The sequence below is a fragment of the Littorina saxatilis genome, unplaced genomic scaffold (genome assembly GCF_037325665.1).
Source record: "Littorina saxatilis isolate snail1 unplaced genomic scaffold, US_GU_Lsax_2.0 scaffold_498, whole genome shotgun sequence".
In the NCBI taxonomy this organism is placed as follows: Eukaryota; Metazoa; Mollusca; class Gastropoda; order Littorinimorpha; family Littorinidae; genus Littorina; species Littorina saxatilis.
In genome coordinates, this window is record NW_027127162.1 from 62,501 (window position 1) to 83,905 (window position 21,405).

Genomic DNA, 21,405 nt, shown 5'->3' on the forward strand with positions numbered 1-21,405 from the left:
ACACACACACACACACTAGCACACACACACACACAAGCACACACACACACACACTAGCACACACATGCACTCACACACACACACACACACACACACACTAGCACACACACACACTCCCCCCTCACACACACACATAATACACTGCCCCCCACACACACACACTCACACACACACACACACACACATTTAGAACACTGCTTCCTTACACCTCAAGACTACAGCAGACCCTTAGTTGGATCGGCACTGACTGGCTGAGTAGAGTCCCGCCTTATCACAGATCCCGGAAAACTCCTGACTGGTGGTCCATTCCTTTCCTATTCATTGTCAGCCCGCAGAGACTCCCCTTCCTCTTCTATTCTCGCTTTCAACCCAGAGGCAAAGATCCCGTCTGTCTCATTAGTGTGTTATATGTCAAGACGTCAACACCACACATGGGTGGAAGTATGAATCCTTCGGCAATGTATGCATTGCGACCCTGCATAGTTATTAAAGATGATATGTGGCCATCACAAAATTTCCTGCTTCGGGAAGCTCAGTTGCAACCTCACGAAGACTGTCAAGTTCTCTTAGAGAAGAACGGTGACAACGAAGGTTATTCAAAACGCACTTCATTCATCAACAAACACCGCTTGCCCTCACTATACTTGTCTTCAATATATACTCATCTTAAAAGAATTCAGTACAATTCTGCTCGAACGTCGCCGTCACGTTTTGGTCTGCTAGCAGAACGCCATACCGTTTTAAACCGGCCAGTAGAAGTGATTGATCCGAGTCTGAAACAGAGAGAAGGAGAGAGCTCGATCGTGCTCTATTGAATCTGTGCGCTCGCGCCGACCAACTGCGTAATTCGCTCAGCAAGCCTCTGTCCTTGGGCAGATCTAAACAGAAGCGTTCCATTCAACCACGAGCTTGAAGGCTTGAACTCATCAGTCTCTGAGTCTTTTTGCTTGACTGGTCGTTGACCCAGCAGTGTAATTGTAGACATGTAAACTTGAAGGGTTTTGCGCCGGGTGAAGACGTATGTTGAGAGGAACGAAATAGACTGCGGTTTTGAGTGTTGGTTGGATGCGGGGGGGTTGGATTGGGTGGTATATTGGTTGAAAAAGTGAGCGATGGGGTGTGTGTGTGTTTGTGTGATGGGGTGGGGGTGATGGGGGGGGGGGGGGAAGTTGGATAGCCAGGGAAGAGATGAGATGGTCTGTGTGTGTGGCGGGAGGGGGCGGGGGGTGCTGAAAGTTTTTGGTTTTTGTGGTTGGTCAGTCGAAATTTATTTAGACGACCGGTATGGTTCGCTGATGGTCATCTTAAAACGGAAGTCGGGAATTAGACAAGTTTACACACGTGTTTTCAAACGCTTGAATAGAATACAATATAAACTGACAATGCACCATAAACTTGTAAGTAAAGTGTTTGGAATATGGGAAAACAAAAGCTTCAAGTTTGAAACCACTTGTATGACGGCTTACTAGTGCCAAAACTGAAAATTAATCATAAACACGTGAAAATTAGTAATTAACACGTGAAAATTACCCATTTTCACGAGAAAATTACAATTATGTCGTGAACATGCACTTGCCCAGAGCACGAATTGTCTCCTTCGTGTGACGTACGACGCCAATGGCAAAAACAGTCGAGCATCACAAACTCGAATAAGCTCATCTTTATTACACAATTTACAGTTCTGGATATTTTTTGTAGGTTTGTGCACACACAAATTTTCATGTGAGTGTGTGTTTTACTGGACTGAACCATCGCTGTGTCTCTGAGAGAAAGTTATTCTAATGTATCAATAAAACCATATTGCACGATGAACATATAAATGAGAAGAAAACAATTCTAAAGGTCTCTTTCGTTCTCCTTATAGCTCTCTCCTAATGTGTTTCTCTTTGGGGAATAAACTGAGATTTCTCACGGGAGGAATTCCCTGCAAATATATTCACATGAATATTCCATCATTTTTATTTCGGGTTCACCGTCTAATGTGTTTCTGATTCAATTTTATCTTTCCCTGGTTGCAATGGGGTTAAACATTCCGCTGTGTCGGTCAAAAACATCGGAATGTTATTAATCATAGCCGTTATCTGGTTCACGTAAAAATGAAAAAAAAAAACCACTGTTGGGCTTAAAAGTACCTTTCTTCTTGTGTAAACCTTCTTGTAAAATCACAATTAAACTGTCCAGTCTTTTTCGTTGAATGCGAGCATCCTTCCACTTTCACAAATACGAAAAATTAATCTTCTTCTGGATTTCTATGCAGACTTGTATTCATGTTTGACGGGCGCAATGGCTTGATGGTAAGACGCCGGCCTCCAAAGCGGAAGGTCGTGGGTTCGAATTCCGGCCGCGCCTGGTGGGTTAAGGTGGAGATTTTTCCGATCTCCCAGGTCAACTTATGTGCAGACCTGCTAGTGCCTTATCCCCCTTCGTGTGTACACGCAAGCACAAGACCAAGTGCGCACGGAAAAGATCCTGTAATCCATGTCAGAGTTCGGTGGGTTATAGAAACACAAAAATACCCAGCATGCTTCCTCCGAAATCGGCGTATGGCTGCCTAAATGGCGGGGTAAAAACGGCCATACACGTAAAAATCGTGGGACTTTCAGCCCTCGAACGCAGAAGAAGATGAAGTATTCATGTTTACTGAAATAAGTTCGTAGAGCTCTTTTTGTCAGAAACGTTGTCAATCGACGAAATTTATTGAGCAAAGAATTCCCACCCTGCACAGGTAGCAGTCAGGGTGTTCATTTTTACATTTAGTCAAGTTTTGACTAAATGTTTTAACATAGAGGGGCAATCGAGACGAGGGTCGTGGTGTATGTGTGTGTGTGTGTGTCTGTGTGTGTCTGTGCGTGTGTGTGTGTGTTGTGTGTGTGTGTCTGTGTGTGTCTGTGCGTGTGTGTGTGTGTAGAGCGATTCAGACCAAACTACTGGACCGATCTTTATTAAATTTTACATGAGAGTTCCTGGGTATGATATCCCCGGATTTTTTTTCGATAAATACCTTTGATGACGTCATATCCGGCTTTTTGTAAAAGTTGAGGCGGCACTGTCACACCCTCATTTTTCAATCAAATTGATTGAAATTTTGGCCAAGCAATCTTCGACGAAGGCCGGACTTCGATATTGCATTTCAGCTTGGTGGCTTAAAAATTAATTGATGACTTTGGTCATTAAAAATCTGAAAATTGTAAAAAAAAACAAAATTATAAAACGATCCAAATTTACGTTCATCTTATTCTTCATCATTTTCTGATTCCAAAAACATATAAATATGTAATATTTGGATTAAAAACAAGCTCTGAAAATTAAAAATATAAAAATTATGATCAAAATTAAATTTTCGAAATCAATTTAAAAACACTTTCATCTTATTTCTTGTCGGTTCCTGATTCCAAAAAACATATAGATATGATATTTTTGGATTAAAAACACGCTCAGAAAGTTAAAACGAAGAGAGGTACAGAAAAGCGTGCTATCCTTCTCAGCGCAACCGCTCTTCTTGTCAATGTCACTGCCTTTGCCACGAGCGGTGAACTGACGATGCTACGAGTATACGGTCTTGCTGAAAAATTGCATTGCGTTCAGTTTCATTCTGTGAGTTCGACAGCTTGACTAAATGTTGTATTTTCGCCTTACGCGACTTGTTGGTATGTGTCCTAGTGGAAGATGCTCTTATTCCACGTGAAAGTCTGAAGAGATGTGTGGTGGTTTTACATGATTGTTTTGCACGAGAGGGCTGACACCTGTTAAAGGCCCACTCCGCCTCACTGTCTCTGGTCTGGCCAGAGTTTTACATGGGATAAGACCATCCCTTCACTTGGTCATGCAGATCTGCATTTGTATCTATATAATAATTATATATCTATTCATAGTATCTATACCAAAAAATCAACATCTTGGGAGCTCTCTTTTTTTTTTTCTTTTTGACATTGTAGTGTGTGTCTATATATTTGAATCAGTGTACATCTGGTAAAGTAATTAAATGTATATACTCTTCTTCTTCTTCAACGTTCCAGAATTTTTTGGTTATGTGTGAGCTCGTTTGCCCATTTGGGTTCCCCAAACTATATATACTCTGAGAGCATAGTCAGCTTCACTCCGCTTTTGTTGAGTAGGCATGCTGGGTATTTTCGTGTTTCCATAACCCACCGAACTCCGACATGGATTACAGGATCTTTTCTGTGAGCACTTGGTCTTGTGCTTGCGTGTACACACGAAGTGGGTTAAGTCACTAGCAGGTCTGCACATAAGTTGACCTGGGAGATCGGAAAAATATTCATTTGTGAATACGGTTGGAAATGTTATATGTTTTGTAAATGAAGATTTTCATTGAAACATAAAATATAATTTAATCTGTTTCATTGGTTCGAATTCTCCAATCCATATATGAAATCAGTTGAACATTTAGAAAATGCCATGCACAATAACTCATATAGAATAATGTGAAGGAAATCACGAATAACACTAACAGGCAAAGTTTGATAGTGATATCCTCCACGCTTTTAGAGCGCTAACCAGAGATAATAGAGTGACGTAGTGAAGTGTGGTTTCACGGATTGTAAATTCAACTCACTGACCGAGAGAGTTGACTTTGTAAATCGCAACGAAGATATCGTTACACTTAACCACTGTCCAGCGACAGGGAGGGGTTGTCACGGGAATCGACCGGGAGAAAGGAAGCCCGAGAAGAGCACTTAACAGGTAAATGGAATAAGCATTTGAATATCGTTAATGTTTATCGCATAAGTCGAATCGACTAACACTGTAACTTTAAACATAGCAGACAGATATCTAAGACAAGATGTCCGCTATTTATGTTGTGCAGTGCGTCGTGCAACCGGTCATAAAGGAAAATAGCAGCCAGATGACAGAATGAAGGATCTGAGGAGCCGCCGGAATATTACGCCTTTAGACTCGCATAGCTGAGATTCGACGGGATTTCTAGAAGCTAGTGCAAGGTTACAGTTTGTCCGTAGAGTTGGACCATAGTGGTCACAGGGCGGTGGAAACTGAGTAGACCGAGGTCACCAGTAGCAGGAATTAGTAGTAAAATACATTTCCTAGTGAACAGCAATAGAAGCTGTGTAATTCTGCGTATGACCAGAATTAAAATATATCTACAATATCTTAATTACTTAAGAGATACGGAATATTTAGTAGACAGAGCAGACGGTGTTTTAAGTCTGCCGTAGTAGAAACTATAACTGGTTTTTGTTGACTACACACGAGCCGTGAGTAGATACTTGTAAACTAGATATCGTGTGCCTGTGAGTTCACGGACTGTTTTTGTAGTTTTATACCTCAGTGAAGGATAGAGAGTTTTGTCATTGCAATTGTGTACGAGATTGCCATCTCGAGTGGTTTTTGCCTACCAAAACTGTGAGTACTGGATTTTTGAGTACCTAACCTTTATGTTCATGATTGTGTGTATTTGTGTGTATGCTGTCATAGCTGTATAATACAGTGGAGGGAACCTACATTTGGAGTTGTGTTTGTTTCTGTATGATAGCGTACTAGCGCATTTGCATTCATTCACAAATAATCAAATTCATCACATAACATTATGACACAGTAGGCATAAAAAAAAGTCAACCAAGAACAACAAATACCCCAGCAATGTGGCGGGGGTGATGCACAGGTATGCTGTACTCTGTGACTGTTGTCACCCGAATTATAGACCATTTATCCTGGACCGCCAACTAGCTCTCTCTCCGCTCTTTCTCTCTGTTACGAGGTAGCGGCCTCTCGCATTTCGGAACCTACGCTTACATGGCCTTTCAGAAATCAGAGGGATGTCATATCCGGTGTCGATTGTAAACATGGACGAAGTTGCTGAGGTAAGTTCTGAAAATGCTAAAATAAACTCAGCAAAAGTGCATATGGAACATGTTTTTCAATTAGTTTTTTTAAGTTTAGTTTGGAGTTTTGGAAAATCCAGTTCATTGTCACCTCCCATTGTTACAAATAACTGGAGCGTGCTTTCTTTTCACTGTCTTCGAATCGCTGGCCTTTCAAACCGGACGTCACGCGCCCCTGAAAGTCGAGAGTCGTAACCTCGAAGGGTCACGTGACGAGTTGGCGGTCCAGGCTATTTGGTCTATGCCCGAATATACCTTTGAATACGAGCAGCCTATCTCTTTCACTTAAAATGTTACAATTTTGGGAGCTCTCTGTGCACTGTGGTATTTTTTAAGTGTGACAGGGGAGGCTACCGCTCCTTTCACAGCAGACTCTGCACCCGAGTTGTTGGCCTTTAAGTCAACACCGGTTGATTGTGGAATTCTGTTTGTGATGGGGTCTGGTGGTTTCCGATTGTCTGTATGTTCATGGAAACCTTCGGGTGTGCATGACAGTTTTTATAGGGCTAAGAAATTAGCCCTAACATTTTCAATCATGTTTGATTGCACTTTGCCTCCCGAGGTGGTCGTAGTGTTTCGGCACTCGGTTACATAAGCACTGTTTTTATACAAGGTATTGGGGCCTTTTTCAAAAATTATGTCATCAAAAAATGTCAACTCTCCACAGCATGCAGTCAGGGTATTGAATTTTGGTATGTTTTCTAGTGAAACGATGCTCTTATCCCGTGTAAAAGTCTGAAGAGATGCGTGGTGGTCTACATGATCGTTTACACAAGAAGGATTGCAGCTTTAGGATTGTGACGTGCGGTTTGCTTTGTTCTCTGTGAGGTGAATGCACTTTCTCTGCCGGCCAACGGCATTAGGATAATCAAGATTTACAGGAGATTGGAGGTGATCGATTTCTCAACAGTTTTTTGAGTGAATAGTTGATCCTTTCCGCTAGAGAACCGCTGTGGTGATGACAAAAAAATCACGGGGAGTAATGCATATATTCATTTTTATTGGACTTTGTTAGTTACATGTGTGTTGGGAGAGGGGGTGGGGTAATGTGTATGCATGCGCGCGCGCGCGTGTGTGTGTGTGTGTGTGTGTGTGTGTGTGTGTGTTATAGACTGGGTGGCCGAGTGGTAACGCACTTGCGCTCGGAAGCGAGAGGTTGTGAGTTCGACCCTGGGTCAGGGCGTTAGAAATTTTCTCCCCCCTTTCCTAACCTAGGTGGTGGGTTCAAGTGCTAGTCTTTCGGATGAGACGAAAAACCGAGGTCCCTTCGTGTACACTACATTGGGGTGTGCACGTTAAAGATCCCACGATTGACAAAAGGGTCTTTCCTGGCAAAATTGTATAGGCATATATAAAAATGTCCACCAAAATACCCGTGTGACTTGGAATAATAGGCCGTTAAAAGTAGGATATGCGCCGAAATGGCTGCGATCTGCTGGCCGATGTGAATGCGTGATGTATTGTGTAAAAAAAATTCCATCTCGCACGGCATAAATAAATCCCTGCGCCTTGAATATGTGCGCGATATAAATTGCATAAAATAAAAATACAAAATAAAATAAAAATAAATCCCTGCGCTTAGAACTGTACCCACGGAATACGCGCGATATAAGCCTCATATTGATTGATTGATTTAGTGTGTGTGTGTGTGTGTGTGTGTGTGTGTGTGTGTGTGTGTGTGTGTGTGTGTGAGAGAGAGAGAGAGTGTGTTGGTGCGTGCGTGCCCGTGTGTGTGCGCGTGCACGCGCGCGCGAGTGTGTGTGTGTGTGTGTGTGTGTGTGTGTGTAAGCATGTCTGTGCATATATGTGTAAGCGTGTGTGTGTGTGTGTGTGTGTGTGTGTGTGTGTGTGCTTGAGTGCGTGTATGAATGCGTGCGTGAACGCATGCGTTCGTGTGCGTGTTTGTGGAGAGAACAAAGCTTTTCACTTGCATGGCACATCTTTTGTTGATGTGTCCGAGCAACACGTGCAATATATTTCTCATTTGTAATATGAATCAACACAAAACAGCTGTTTCTTAAGTTACATGTGGATGCTACACTGGCTCTCAGTGAAAAGCTGTTACCGCTCGTTCACCGATCATGGTTTCCAAAGAATTTCTTTCTTTTTTTTTCTCTCTTTTTTTTTTCCTTTGCAAGCACGTACAACATTGTGGGACGTTAAATTTAAAAAAAAAAATGCAGTAGAAGAAAACAAGCACAAATTACGCTTCACGCGTCACGATCTTCCATAACACAATTTTTTTTCTAGGACATTACCGTTCAGATCAAATAGAACTTGCGATTTGCTTTTCACTTCATTTTCGTTTTAATACTCTATTGCAGCATACAAAGAATGTTGAATGAACAAAAATCCGCCTCCTTTATGCTTTTGCGCATGCAACGATAACAAAATACAAATAAGTACACTGTATTCGTTCTTGACATGAAATTAACATGAAGCTCTGCCGCTATAAAACATTATTGTTGTGCTCGTATCGTGTCGTTGAATAAACGTTTTTATGATCTAATATTGCATAATCTGTTACACACACACACACACACACACACGCACACACACACACGAACACACATACACACGAACATACATACACACACACACACACACACACACACACACACACACACACACACAACGTGATCGCCTCTCTTTGTGTGCTTTTAGTGTCTATTTATGGAGTTGGTTTTTCAAAGCAGATCGCTTCTGGAGGAACACTCCATAAAGTGAAATGCACACGCCACACAACACAATAGGCACAAAAGCATTCAACGATTGCTGCCAAAACGGAGGTGCGACAGCTGTTCTGGTTTAGATGTAGTCTGGCTTGGATGATGGCGGTGGTGGTGGTGGTGGTGGTGGTTGCGGTGGTCGGCGGTGGCAGAGATGGTGGTGGTTCTGTTTTACATGTCTGGTTCAGTGACGATGTTGATGGGAGGATGGAGGGAATCTGGCTTGGATGAAGGTTGAGGTGGTGGTTGTGCTGTTAAAGTTGTGTTTGTTTGTGTGTGTGTGTGTGTGCGTTTGTCTACCTTACGTTATGAGGTAGTGTGTACACCTTTTCACCGGGCCTAAGGGGTATCAAAAATTTATGGGGTATTTTTTCCTATTCCCCACAAGGCAAACCCCTTAGACCGCTTACAAATATCATTGTGATGCGTTTTATATGATTATCTGCAATACCCCATAGTAACGCCCGGGAACCCGTGCCTACACACACACACAGTGGGTGATTTCAGCTGCACACACAGTTTTTATTGGAGAAGATAATGAGGTGACGTCATGGTGACATCACGTCCTTCGGCGCATGCGCAAGTGGACAAGTTCAGGCATGTGCGTGACGCCATTTGTATTTTGTTCACTGCGGCAGACTCATTGAGGTAAGTTTGTGCCAAACCTTTATTTGTACACCAGACAGTTTTCAGAATTTCAGAATGGTTTCACCATGTCGGCACTGTAGACAGTTAGTGGTCATATATTTGGCGTCAGCTGAAATTCTTCTCAGAAGACTTCTGTTGTCTCGACTTTGTAAAAGTTTGTTGTAGATCTATACTCGGAGACCCGGTTTCCGTGCTAATAAGGGTTTTCGTCACCTTTCATTGAAGCTTGAAAAGCTTCCTTTCAAAATATATGCGGCTTGTTAAGTTCAATCAAAACAGAAACGGACGAGACCAAAATTTAGACTCGGCATGATCAAGAAGCAGAAATGTACGGGAAAGAACGAAGCATGTGACAATGGCCACTTCTTCAAACCGTCCCCTGTTTCCGTGCAACTGAAACTTTTATTAGAAAATCGATTTAATTTACCGATTTTTGACCTGCTTGATGTCATGAAGAGTCGAACACGTCTTTACTCTTCCGTTCAATAGCTCTTGTTTGAAAAGTTTTAGGTTTCGGTCGCAAAGGCAACGCGTATTCCCAAATGGTGAATCCGCAAATGGTTTCGTTCATTTGGTCACTTTATCGCACGGGGTTGCCCGTCCACGGATATAAGACGTATTACTGGTGTTACGATTTTTCTTAACAAACTGAGCTGATTTTCAATCAAAATGAGGCACTTTCCCAATCATTTAGATCATGCAGTAGCAGACGACAACATGTAAGATTTTCAAACGTGCGTCTGGATCGCAAGTGAGGCTGTCAAAGATTCTCAAAATAGTGCCTTAGGAAAAATGCTCCATTTTCGCTCGGAGAGATTCAAGAAAACAAAATCGTTATCAGTTGATCGGCATCGTCCGTGATTTTTGGCACAGATCTCGTCTGACCACTCCTGCGTTAAACTTCGTCACCAATGACGTCAAAATCCTTGGCAGAATAGACTGCAACCCGAAAATAGCGTTTGCACGGAAACTGGGTTCCCGTCCTGTAAAGTTGTTCTTTTCTTGTCTTCTTCCTTTTCTTCCATCTTCTTCTCTTTCTTCCATTTTATCTTCTTCTCCCCCTGTTCAGTCTTCGTCTTTTCCTTCTTCTTCTCTATCTTTTCCTTCTTCCTTCTCCTCGCAAACGTCTACCAGTGAAATGGCCCTTTCAGAAGCCCTTCAGGAACTAGTTGCTCAATTGGTTTGTTTCTGTTGTACATGTACTCAGTACTGGTTTGTTTTTTTCAGGTTTGAAATGTCGCAGAAGTTTCCCCCCAATAGCAGAGGCAGCATGCTTCTGAAGCTGGCTTTGAATCAGCTCAAAGCTACAGCAGGTAAGCTTCGCAAAACAAATTTCAGAAGAACAAAAACATTTCAGACTTTACATTCACAGCGCTGTGACTGTGAGCATTTCTTCTTTATGTGGAAGTTTGTATAATTATGTGGCCGTCCATGATACTGGGAAACTGATTTGGTACACAGATGTTTGGGGTTTATGGCAGCTGGGACATGATATGATAGTGGAATTTAGATGCTTGAAACAGTTTGGCTGAAAAATGGGTTTTTGTTGACGCAAGTGCTGATCATGATGTTGGTTACATGGTTTCCAAGTTGATTCTCTGTCACCAAAACAATTTTATAGCAAACAACTTTGAACTGGATCACATATAAAGCTACAATATATGAGAAGGGCATAATAAAAGAATGGCATTATTAACAGCCAATAAGTGTTTTCTCCAAAATCACACCTGTGATTACACAACATTGTGTAAATTACATGGAAGCCATGCCCAGTATCGTGGATGGCCTCATATACATATATGAATAAGGAGCGTTTGACTACAGGTGAGAGATTAAATATCAATAACAGGGTTTCCGTATTCGCCCCAAATAAGACGAACATACAAACAATACAAAATGTAAACCTTCAACGAATAGCTGCCTGAAATTCAGTGAAAATTGCCTGAAAAAAAAAAGTTTTCACATAACATTTTTTCTGTGTGGTGGCAGAAACTCCTAGTGACGGCATTGTACAAGTGGAAGAGGTGAACAAAACGGACAATAGGACCAACACCATTGGCTTCAATGCGCGTCCGGGACGCCCACCTGAGCTTTCACGCAGTCTAGGGCAGGGTACGAGGCAAGGATTTCATCAGTCAGCCGAATCTGCTGGAGGTGAGGCCTTCATCTTTTCTGTATTCTTTTGTATAATCAGGTGTGAAACTTTTCAGGTTCCCAGGCATTATTAAATTCTGAAAGAGCTATATATATATATACAACAACAGCTGCCAGGTTTCACCCATGTATAATTATTTGCTTTGAATTGATGGGTATTTGAACTCTCAGAAACACATTAGTTCATTTAGTACATAATGTCCTACGGCCTTAGTGCCTATTAAGTTAGTGCCTATGTAAAAACCATGGGTTGTTTTGCACCCACGAGGTACTGCGCGTAAGTTTTTTAGCGGGTATTGCGAAGGTTAACCCCTTGTCTATCGATCGTAGAATAAGACGTGTCGTTGTATCATCCCATGTCTGGATCAACAGATAGAGGGGTAAAGCAAATTCTCAGAAAGGGACAAAGTGAATTTGAAAAACTCAATTGTGCTATGTTCATTGTATTTTCTTTCTTATTTGCAGGCCGAGATAGGGATGAGAAGTCCAGGGACTCGGAGTCCAGCAGGATGAGGCGCTCTCAGAGCTGCTCCCCTGGAGACAGCGACCGCAGCGAAAGGTCATGCAGGTCAAGGTCCAAGGAGAGGGCAAGAAGGTCACGATCACCCAGAGAGGATAAGCTGAAAGAAGAGAAGGAGAGGGACAAGGAGAGAGACAGGAGCAGAGAGAAGGAACGAGACAAAGACAGTGGGCGAGACAGATGCAGCAGGGACGACAACAGAGACAGAGATCCCGTTCGCACAGACAGGGAGAGGTCTTCCGGCCAAGAACGAGACCGTGACCAAGATCAGTTTGAGCGAGAGAAGAGAGACCGTGACCGCAGCCCGAGAGAGAGCAGGAACAGAGAGGACAACCCAGACAAAGAGAGGAAAGATAGAGATTCGGAGGGGGACAGTGACAGCGGAAGAGACAGAGGTCGGGGCAGAGACGAAGGAAGGGGGAGGAACAGAGACAGAGACGCAGGAAGGGATAGAGACGGAGGAAGAGACAGAGATAAGGGAAAAAACAGGTACCGAGAGCGAGAGGGCAGACAGCGAGAGAGAAACCAGGAGAGAGAGGACGAGGTCCGCTTTGTCAAGACCGGCTGGAGGTCAGGCGGTGACTGCGACAGGAACCGAGAGGACAGTGGGGGCCGGGGTGGTCACCGTGGCAACGACAGAAGGGACTTCCCTGGGCGCCAGGGATGCCCACCTCAGTCTTCACGCAGTCCAGGGCAGGGTGCCAGGCCAAAGACCAGCGACGGAAGGCGAGGATTTCGTCAACCAGCTGAACCTGCTAGAGGTGAGGCCTTCATCTTTTCTATATTATTTTGTATAATCAGGTGTGAAACTTTTCAGGATCCCAGGCATTTTTATATTCTGAAAGAGCTATATATACAACAACAGCTGCCAAGTTTCACCCATGTATAATTATTTGCTTTGAATTGATGGGTCATTGAACTCTCAGAAACACATTAGTTCATTGAGTGTAATGTCCTTTGGTCTTACCTGACTGAAAAGTGTTTTGTAAGTGTCTGATGTGCATTTTTTTAAAGTTTTTAGATGACCAGCGCTTTTTAATCATATGTGTGTGTGTCCATGCATCTTAACATCATTGTAGGGTAATGTGTGTATCTAATCCAAAGTCAAGGTTGTGGTGGTACACACACATTGTGGGGTAGTCATTGTGTTAGCTCTGACAAATCTGTGCGCCTTTTTCAACTTCAATTTATGTTTCCTTCATTGTCAACCATATCTGAAAGAGAACACTACTGGGCAAAGAAGCAAAAATGAAGCGGTGCACACTTTCATATGATTGTGTGAAAAATATTAAACTGTGTGTGTGTGCGTTCATCTACCTTACGTTAGCAGGTAGTGTGTGTATCTATTCACTGGGTCTATGGGGTATCTAAAATTTATGAAGAAGGGGTGCACACTATCCCCACCTTTTCCATTTCCATTGATCCCTATGTGTAACCTACATTCATACCAAGTTTTATCAAATTGTCCTGAATTCTGATCAGAGTATCTTAACAACCTTAACATGTATTTTTTTTTTCTTTGGCCTAATTAAATCTCTTTGTTTCCAGAGTGGTCTTCTTACAGCGACTCGGACGATGACTATCTTCCCGGCTCAGAAGATGACACTGACTCGAGCAACAATGACGCCACAGCACCATGTGGAGTGCCAGGGACCACCAGTGAACCCGACGAGTCCATCATCTATCCCTTTCTACGTAAATCTGATGGTTAGTTAGTCTCATCCTTTTTTTATATAATTATTAGCATTCGTTTTACGTTAAAAAGGTTGAATAAGGATTACATGTGAGGACAGACACAATACTGAGCAATGAAATCCTGACATGAGCATCAAAAATAAAAAATGCTCAGATGGAAAAGTCTATGATTGTAATGGGAGCTAAAACACAGCTTTACCGGAAATAAAAGTCAAAACATAATTGCCTTCATGTCTCTTTCCTTTATTGATCGTCAATCATAGGTATGCATGGACAATGATGTAAGTACTTGGTGGACACCAACTGCAAGATATTTCTATCAAGTTAAAACGTTTGGAATCTTTGATTTTGCCCAGTGTTTGAGTTACATTTTATCCATAAAATCCAGCCAGACAGCACCTACATTTTGTGTAAATCAATTGAGCAAGAAATAGTTGTTGTGAAGACACCATTACTTACATCATTTGGCAAGTCCATCACTTTTTTACAAGAACAAGATTAGGCAGCATTGTAATGCTGCTGATTTAATTGATCACCTTTCTGGTAGACCATGCAACACAACTGAAAACAAAAGTGAAGGCCTGAAAATAATATGGCAAGTGAATCAGATGTAGCGTAAGTTATGAAGACACCAAGCGTAAGTTATGAAGACACCAAAATTGTGAAGTCTGTTATGCTTGAATTCTAGTACTCTTGAAATCTAGTCTTGTGTGTAAGAGGTTCCATTATTGATACAGTTTGAAATGATCTCACTCATTCGATTCATTGGTCTTTGGTCACAAACAGATACACAGTAAAGCGTAAGTAATGAGACACTAAAATTGTGATACTTTTGAAATATTGATGTAAAGTGACATTTAAGTCAAAGATTGTTGTCGCATGTCACATGAAACATCTGTAACGTATTGCGAGTTTCTTAGACACTAAAACTGGGGTTAGAATAAATTTTGGAAGGCAAGGATATTGACTTCAAACAAAAAGTATTCCTCCGGAGTGCCCGTTTAATCTTGTATTCTGTAAAACTGTTGTCTGTGAGTTGAACAGTTCTCATCCAGCTGGAGAGTGACAGGTGCATCTTGGAAGAAGGAAAACGGTTCCCATGAAATATCAGGGCGTGCTGGCCATGTGTAGAGCTCGTTGACTTGGCGCATAAAGTGCACTTTAGCCGTCCTGTTCACCTCGTTGTCGTCAAAAGCTTTCACCTGAAAAACACAAGACTGAAATTTAACAGGATGAAATTATAACCTGCTACGCACACTATAACACTTTATGAAAATAATATTGTACTTTCCGGGTTCCAAACCGCACCGTCTTACAAGCCTTTAAAAAAAAAAATGGGGCAAAACATACATTCACTTTCGTAGCCGCCCTAAAAAAAAAAAATCCATGTGTCACGATCGCATTCTTCAAACACTCCATTCCACTTAAAAAGTAGCGGCTTCTGACCAGGAATTTACGGTATCTGTAATTTGCAAAAATACATTTGAGACAATTTAAAGCACCAAAATCTACAAATTGAAAAGGGGGAAACAAACCTGACAGAGGAATGGCTTTCCATTCCAGGTCACTGGGTAGAAGCTATCGATCAGGATTATCTTGGTTCCACTTCCAGGATCAGGGAACCTGCACATGACAATGGTTTAATTATTGCGTGAATCCTAAATTCACAAGCAGACAGCTCCACCTCCCCCCATACCTACTGGGGAAACAATGATTGTTTCCAAAAGGGGATAACATTTTGTTCAATTCTGTCTGTTTATCAGGAAATGTGCTGTCTGTTTATGTCAAATCCATGCGAAATAGTTTTCAATATGTATTGAATAATAAAAGCAAAATGTGTCTTTAAAGAAAGGTTAGGGTCAGCAGGAAAAAATATAGGTTAGCCAAATATTTTTTTATGCATATTGTTGTTGTTGGGGGGGGTGGGGGTGGCGCGCTTACCTCAAGTCAACATCCAGAGGAGCAGGTTCGTTGTTCGGCAGGACAAGGTTGTCGTTGTCGTCACCAGCCGGGGGAGCAGGTGCGTTGATCCGCGGGGCAAGGTTGGCGTTGTCGTCACTGTGTTCAGGAGAAGCCGGCGGAGCAGGTGCGTTGATCCGCGGGGCAAGGTTGGCGTTGTCGTCACCAGCCGGGGGAGCAGGTGCGTTGATCCGCGGGGCAAGGTTGTCGTTGTCGTCACCAGCCGGGGGAGCAGGTGCGTTGATCCGCGGGGCAAGGTTGTCGTTGTCGTCACCAGCCGGGGGAGCAGGTGCGTTGATCCGCGGGGCAAGGTTGGCGTTGTCGTCACTGTGTTCAGGAGAAGCCGGCGGAGCAGGTGCGTTGATCCGCGGGGCAAGGTTGGCGTTGTCGTCACCGTGTTCAGGAGAAGCCGGCGGAGCAGGTGCGTTGTTCAGCGGGGCACGGTTGGCGTTGTCGTCACCGTGTTCAGGAGAAGCCGGCAGACTGTTGTTTGCTGCAGGTCTCTGAAAATGTACGAGCCAACTTAACATGTAGTGCACACAAAAATAAATCCAGCAATATATTGTCGTCGACACGCAAAAATGGCATTAGTCCAAAATGGTAACTTTATAGGAAAAGCAAAAATACTAATTGCCAACATCAGTACTTAGTCAAATCGCAGGACGATTCAGGGGTGCATTACATGTGTGTCGAAAGTTTTATAAAATATGGCTCGTAACTACTGTTTACACTGTTGAAAAACATACAAAACTAATGTTCTGAAATTAACTGTCCAACAATATTCAGAGCCCACATTTGTCTATGCAGTGAACAGAAGCCGTGTCCTGATATACTCCTATCCATTATCAGGGCAAGTAAAACGTGAGGCTGGCATTAATTCAATGTTTAGTTGCACTTACCCTACATGCTCTCCCTTTGAGCACACTGGCGACGTTCCACTCCCCTGTTATGTCGGCATTCGTGCATCGTCCCTCATCCCTTCCTGTGCAAATCGGGCAAAAGCAGCTCCTCTCTCTGTAGGTCAGCACGAAGGGTTCCACCCTTCTCAGGCAGTGTTGCTGGCGAGTTTGTGGTAGAGGCTTCAGGTTCTGTGCTCTGTTTCTGTGCCTGTCAATATCTTCTGTGGGCACGTAGAAGAAGGAGCGCTTGTAGTGACAGTGGTCCGTTTCTCTCGAGTAGTGGTCACGACAGAAGGAAAAGAAATCTGCTGCAGTGTGGATTTCAGCCTGACGTCCTTTGATGCGTCGGTTGACAGCTTTCTTTAAAGTGCCAAACTCTCGATCACAAGGTCCTTTGCCGTGTCTTGTGCCAAAAAAGTGACGCTCACCTTCCAGCCCATAGTCCTCAAAGAAATGCGATAAGTCGCAAAAGGAGTTCTTGTTCTTGTATTGGGTGGGCGCCCCGTCTGAAAACATGATGATCTTGTTCATGGGCACCTGCTGATGCACAAGAAAATTCAGAGTAACAGAGTTGAATGTGTGCACAGCATCATGGCAATGCTTCATGTCGTTGCTCACCACCATGAGTGTGTGGTTCACCATGAGCTCGCATCCGTCTACTGGGCACCTGTAGGACGCTACATTTGCATGGAGTGTAACTTGGTCATGGGCCCAATGTGCCCCTTGCGCTTCATCTTGCACCCAACAGGTAAAGTTTTCGGCAAAATCTTGGCAGAACACCACCCATCCCCCAGGCACATCTTTGCTGATGGAGTCATACTGGTTCCCCTGCCAACGGGCGTTAAACAAGTGTTTTGACAGTGTTGTTGCATCACTGACAAGTTGAGCAACAAACTCCGGAGCTGGTACGGTTTTTCGGGTCTTACCCAACTTCTTCTTGTTGACTCCATTGTGGACGTAATTGATGAACTCCCATTTTGAAAATGTGACGTTCTCAGCAATATGGGTCTCAAGCAATGGGCGGAGTTTCACCTCGACTGAAGATGTTCCACACTCGAGACACTTTCTGTCAATACAAGCCTGTTTGTACTCTCCTTGGATTTTGGGGCACAGTGTGTCTCTGTTCAGCTCATACCTGTCCTTGTACGTCATGTTGTCCAGGTTGTGTTGCACGCTAAACCGTCGCAGTGCATCAAGCTTCAGGTCCGTATTTTCGCAATATTCGCACAGGCAGTCCCTTTTCTTGATTCTTGTTGATGGGTACACATCTTTGGGTCGCAGTTTCTTGAACTTGGTGATAGACAGTTTGACGTCTGGAAAGTCCTCCTTAAATGCAACGAAAGCTGATTCTGATGACCTCTCCATGACCCTCATTGCGAGCAACGCCTCCCCAGACTTCTTTTTTCGAGCACTGCGAGCGTCTGGCAATGACCTGGATACATCAGTCCTCCTGTAAAACTGCTCAACTTTGTCAACAGCTTCTTGTGCGATGCAGTCCTTCCGTTTCTTCCTCTCGTCAAGATCGAGTGCATCCAAATCTTTCACCTTTGATGACTTGACAAACAGACGGTAACCAATTCCTAGTCTTGTACTTTCAGCGACTGTGTACTTTCTCTTCAAACTTAGCATGGCTGCCACAGTTCTTCTGGCTTTCATGTCTTTTTTGTTTCTTCTCTTTCGCAAGTTGACCATGGATTCTTGGATACTGTCAATGGCAAAATCCAATTCCTTGCGAGCAGCGCATTCCTTTTCCTTTGATGGGTTCTGAGCGTGAACAAATTTCTTCGTGGCCGGGGACGATCGATGCAACAAACTCGACAGGACCTGAGCACGCTTTTTCTTGTCTTTAGGCAATGACTTTCGTGTCCGCGACACAGCTTTGTACATTGCAATCTTTTCTTTGCAACTTGACGGCTGTATGGACGAGTCTGAGAGGTTTGATGAAGTCATATCCACAGAGCTTGGCGTTACTTGGGTCGAAGTCGAGGCTTGATGGGAATCCTGGGATATTGGATCATGTGGCCTACAGTCCTCTTTCAGCTGTTGTTGCTTTGCTGCATAGTTTGCTCTCCTTTTTTTTTTGGCAAGCTCCCTGTCTTCTTCAGTCATATTTGCTCGCCGCTTGCGTTGATTCTCTGCCCACTTATTTCGCTGTTCTTCCTTCTCTTTCCGGGTTTTCGGTGGAATGTAACTACTGCAAGGGTTCCCGTTCGCCTTTTGTTTATTACGCCAACGTTTTGCACGTTTTGCCGTCACTTCATTGTATGCCTTCCTCTTCTCATCACTCAACGTTGCCATGAACACCTTCACTCGATTGTTTTCATATTCACAGTGCAATTTGTATGTTTCAGGATCTTCTTTCCTTCTCATTCGAAAATCTCTGGACGCCTCTGCGGCCGTCTTCTTTCCCTTTTTTCTTTCTTCTTTCCCACTGTCGGGCGGTGTGCGGAGCGCAACCCTAAAACTTCGACGCATTGCGGGCATTTCAGGTCGATCCATCCTGCACATGAACACAATCCAAACAACTATTAATGTGTGGCTTATTGTTTTCTTTCTTTCAAAATAGTAATTGGGACCTCAACAGACTCGCCATCTTTTTAATTATTAATATATAGATCTTTCTATGACACCAACCCACCCACTCAATTCCAGAAGTGTTTTTAGTATTATATATATATAGTTACTTACAACTATTAAAATAGAAGTTACACTTTTCTTGCCTTAGACTGTTTTATTGGCCATGGCCATTTCGGACAAAATCATGCAATATTTTACTTTATTCAAGTATTTCAAGTCAGCACATATCTTCATTATTTTTATCTACACAACAAAACAGGTCACTGGTTTTTTTTCAGACTGTACAGCTTGGTGGGTTTGACTTGTCTTTACCAATTGTTACTGTATGAACAAAATTGACCGATTAAATAGCAATCGATTATCTTCATGGTTAAAGATTTAAATGATCTTGATAATATATTTCCAACAATATAAGTTTGAACCCACAAACTGTGTTTCAGTACGCATCAATGAACAAGCTAGCGATGTTGTGTCAAATATTACTTACATCATTCACACACACAAAATTATTAACCAGCCCAGACTTTTACTCTGATTAAACATAAACGGTAGTAAAATCAATTTTATTTGAAAAGAATGTGGTTCCTCATCTGGATCTCCTTATAGTATACCAGACAAATGACCTTTCATACGTGTAAGTTACACATGACGACAAATTCAATGTGTCTCATCTAACTTACATTATATAAAGTCTATCCTACACCATAAAATAGAGATTTTACAACTTTCAATAAATATAAACATCAAGCACAGGCATAATTTTTTTTCAAATCATACTTGAAGATGCAACAATGGCAAATAGTCACAGTTATAGGCAAAGTCTGAAAATTATTACGTAAGTTATTTTTGACACCTGAATTGTTGTGTCCAACATTACCAACATCATCAATTATCATCGTTTCACAACTGATTATTTTTCTTATTCGCTTGTTTTCTTTTTCTGTTTTCTGTAGCAGATAACATACGTAAACATGTTTTGATTTACATTGTATCTGCCATCTACCACAATGAACTGAATTGCTGATTGCGTTGGTTCGAGTGACACGAAATGAAATTAAAAAACTGGTGTCAGAAATACGAACGTAATCTAAAACAAGCCACACTATTAAAATGCAGGAAACTGTAACTAAAATGTCCCCTTCACAGCTTTCTTTATACAAACTCGAAGAAACTTTAAGTCAATCACAAAAATATAAACTTTGGTTCAAGAAAAGGTCAAATTTTCCTGACGTTCGTATTGAAAGACACCAAGAAATGTCGGCAGAGTGGCGAGAATGACGAACGAAATCTACTAAGTTCAGCATCAATGTAAACAAATGCTGGTGATTTTGCATAAAACATGAACAAAAGTAGTTGCCTGTTGGGTAACTCACCTGAATACAGCAACATCAATCAGGGATCCATGATTATCGAAGTTCGTCTGTCTAAAACACTGTGGACATGTTGTAAGTTTGCGCGAAACGCCAAAGACACGAACAACTTCCAGGTCAAAATACCTCCTCTCAATGCATTGTGGGAAAGGTGAAGGCCATTTATTCGTAATCTGTGGAAATTTCCGCAGTGCATTGAGTCGATTGACATTCGTTCGTGTGCCCTGTGTCGACTTCGCGTTAGATTTGGAAGTGCAAAAACGTAAGTAACGCAGTGACGCAAAACGTCGGATATTGCCTTTCACACATTCTTTCACAACGCTAGGTCTTTTTATTGCTTTTATGTGTGCTAGATTGTGTCATTTTATTCAGTAACTTTCAATTATCAGTGGAAATATCGAGTTGCATGTGAAAGATATGATGATGGTATGGACTTAGATCAGCGTGTGAAGTGAGACACGAAGCATTACTTACAGAATGCAATTTTTTCGTCCACGCTTACGACACATTTTACGGTAAAGAAAGAAAATGAGCATATCTAATTGTTAAATACACTTAGTTTGACCAAAATAAATACAAACATGACACTACAAACTGCTTCACTTACCATTGTGCTTTCTCAAACAAGACCACTCATTTTTGTCAGGTTTCAGTGGCCATTTTAAGTTGTATTTTCAATGGAAAATAATCAAAAACAAAATAACCATCAACAGAAAAAATAATCTGTAAAATGATATTAATTCTTTATTCTCTCTTTAATCACAATACAACAACATTAACAACCAGAAGAAAACAGTTCTTTGCAAAAAAAATCCAGAAAGTGGCTACCATTCATTTTGTACTTTTTGCTCAGTATTGTGTCTGACCTCATGTGGATAACAATCATGTAGTTTCTAAAAAAGAGGTAAGTTTTCTTTGATAAGTGTTTTTGTTTTGTTATGTAATTTTTTGTTGTATTCCATCGTAATTAAAGACTGAGGTATGTTGACAGCAACT

At 42.2% G+C, this 21,405-nt stretch overlaps 2 protein-coding genes across 3 annotated transcripts; one reads left to right on the forward strand and one right to left on the reverse strand.

Moving 5' to 3' along the window:
• Positions 1 to 8,867: 8,867 nt before the first annotated feature.
• LOC138955639 (U1 small nuclear ribonucleoprotein 70 kDa-like) lies at positions 8,868 to 13,621 on the forward strand. Its single transcript, XM_070327206.1, has 5 exons — positions 8,868 to 9,235; positions 10,463 to 10,548; positions 11,225 to 11,389; positions 11,855 to 12,670; positions 13,458 to 13,621. The coding sequence occupies exons 1-5, from the start codon at positions 9,138 to 9,140 to the stop codon at positions 13,619 to 13,621; spliced, it is 1,329 nt and encodes a 442-aa protein (XP_070183307.1). The 5' UTR covers positions 8,868 to 9,137.
• Positions 13,622 to 13,831: 210 nt separating this feature from the next.
• LOC138955637 (uncharacterized) lies at positions 13,832 to 21,256 on the reverse strand. Of its 2 annotated transcripts, XM_070327203.1 has the most exons (5): positions 20,413 to 21,256; positions 16,463 to 18,962; positions 15,546 to 16,066; positions 15,140 to 15,227; positions 13,832 to 14,806 (listed from the first exon to the last, which is right to left on the reverse strand). In XM_070327203.1, exons 2-5 carry the CDS (start codon positions 18,959 to 18,961, stop codon positions 14,606 to 14,608), a joined length of 3,309 nt encoding a protein of 1,102 aa, XP_070183304.1. In that variant the 5' UTR covers position 18,962; positions 20,413 to 21,256; the 3' UTR covers positions 13,832 to 14,605. The 2 variants fall into 2 exon arrangements, with proteins under 2 accessions (XP_070183304.1, XP_070183303.1); XM_070327202.1 differs by lacking the exon at positions 20,413 to 21,256 and having other exon boundaries at positions 16,463 to 19,108.
• Positions 21,257 to 21,405: the final 149 nt, after the last annotated feature.

Coding starts and splice junctions, on each gene's coding strand:
- LOC138955637 (XM_070327202.1), bottom strand. CDS start 18,970: ATGTGCAGGATGGATCGACCTGAAATGCCCGCAATGCGTCGAAGTTTT. Junction 16,067..16,462: donor TCAAAGGGAGAGCATGTAGG/GTAAGTGCAACT, acceptor GTACATTTTCAG/AGACCTGCAGCAAACAACAG. Junction 15,228..15,545: donor CCTCTGGATGTTGACTTGAG/GTAAGCGCGCCA, acceptor TGTCATGTGCAG/GTTCCCTGATCCTGGAAGTG.
- LOC138955639 (XM_070327206.1), top strand. CDS start 9,138: ATGGTGACATCACGTCCTTCGGCGCATGCGCAAGTGGACAAGTTCAGG. Junction 10,549..11,224: donor TCAGCTCAAAGCTACAGCAG/GTAAGCTTCGCA, acceptor GTGTGGTGGCAG/AAACTCCTAGTGACGGCATT. Junction 12,671..13,457: donor ACCAGCTGAACCTGCTAGAG/GTGAGGCCTTCA, acceptor CTTTGTTTCCAG/AGTGGTCTTCTTACAGCGAC.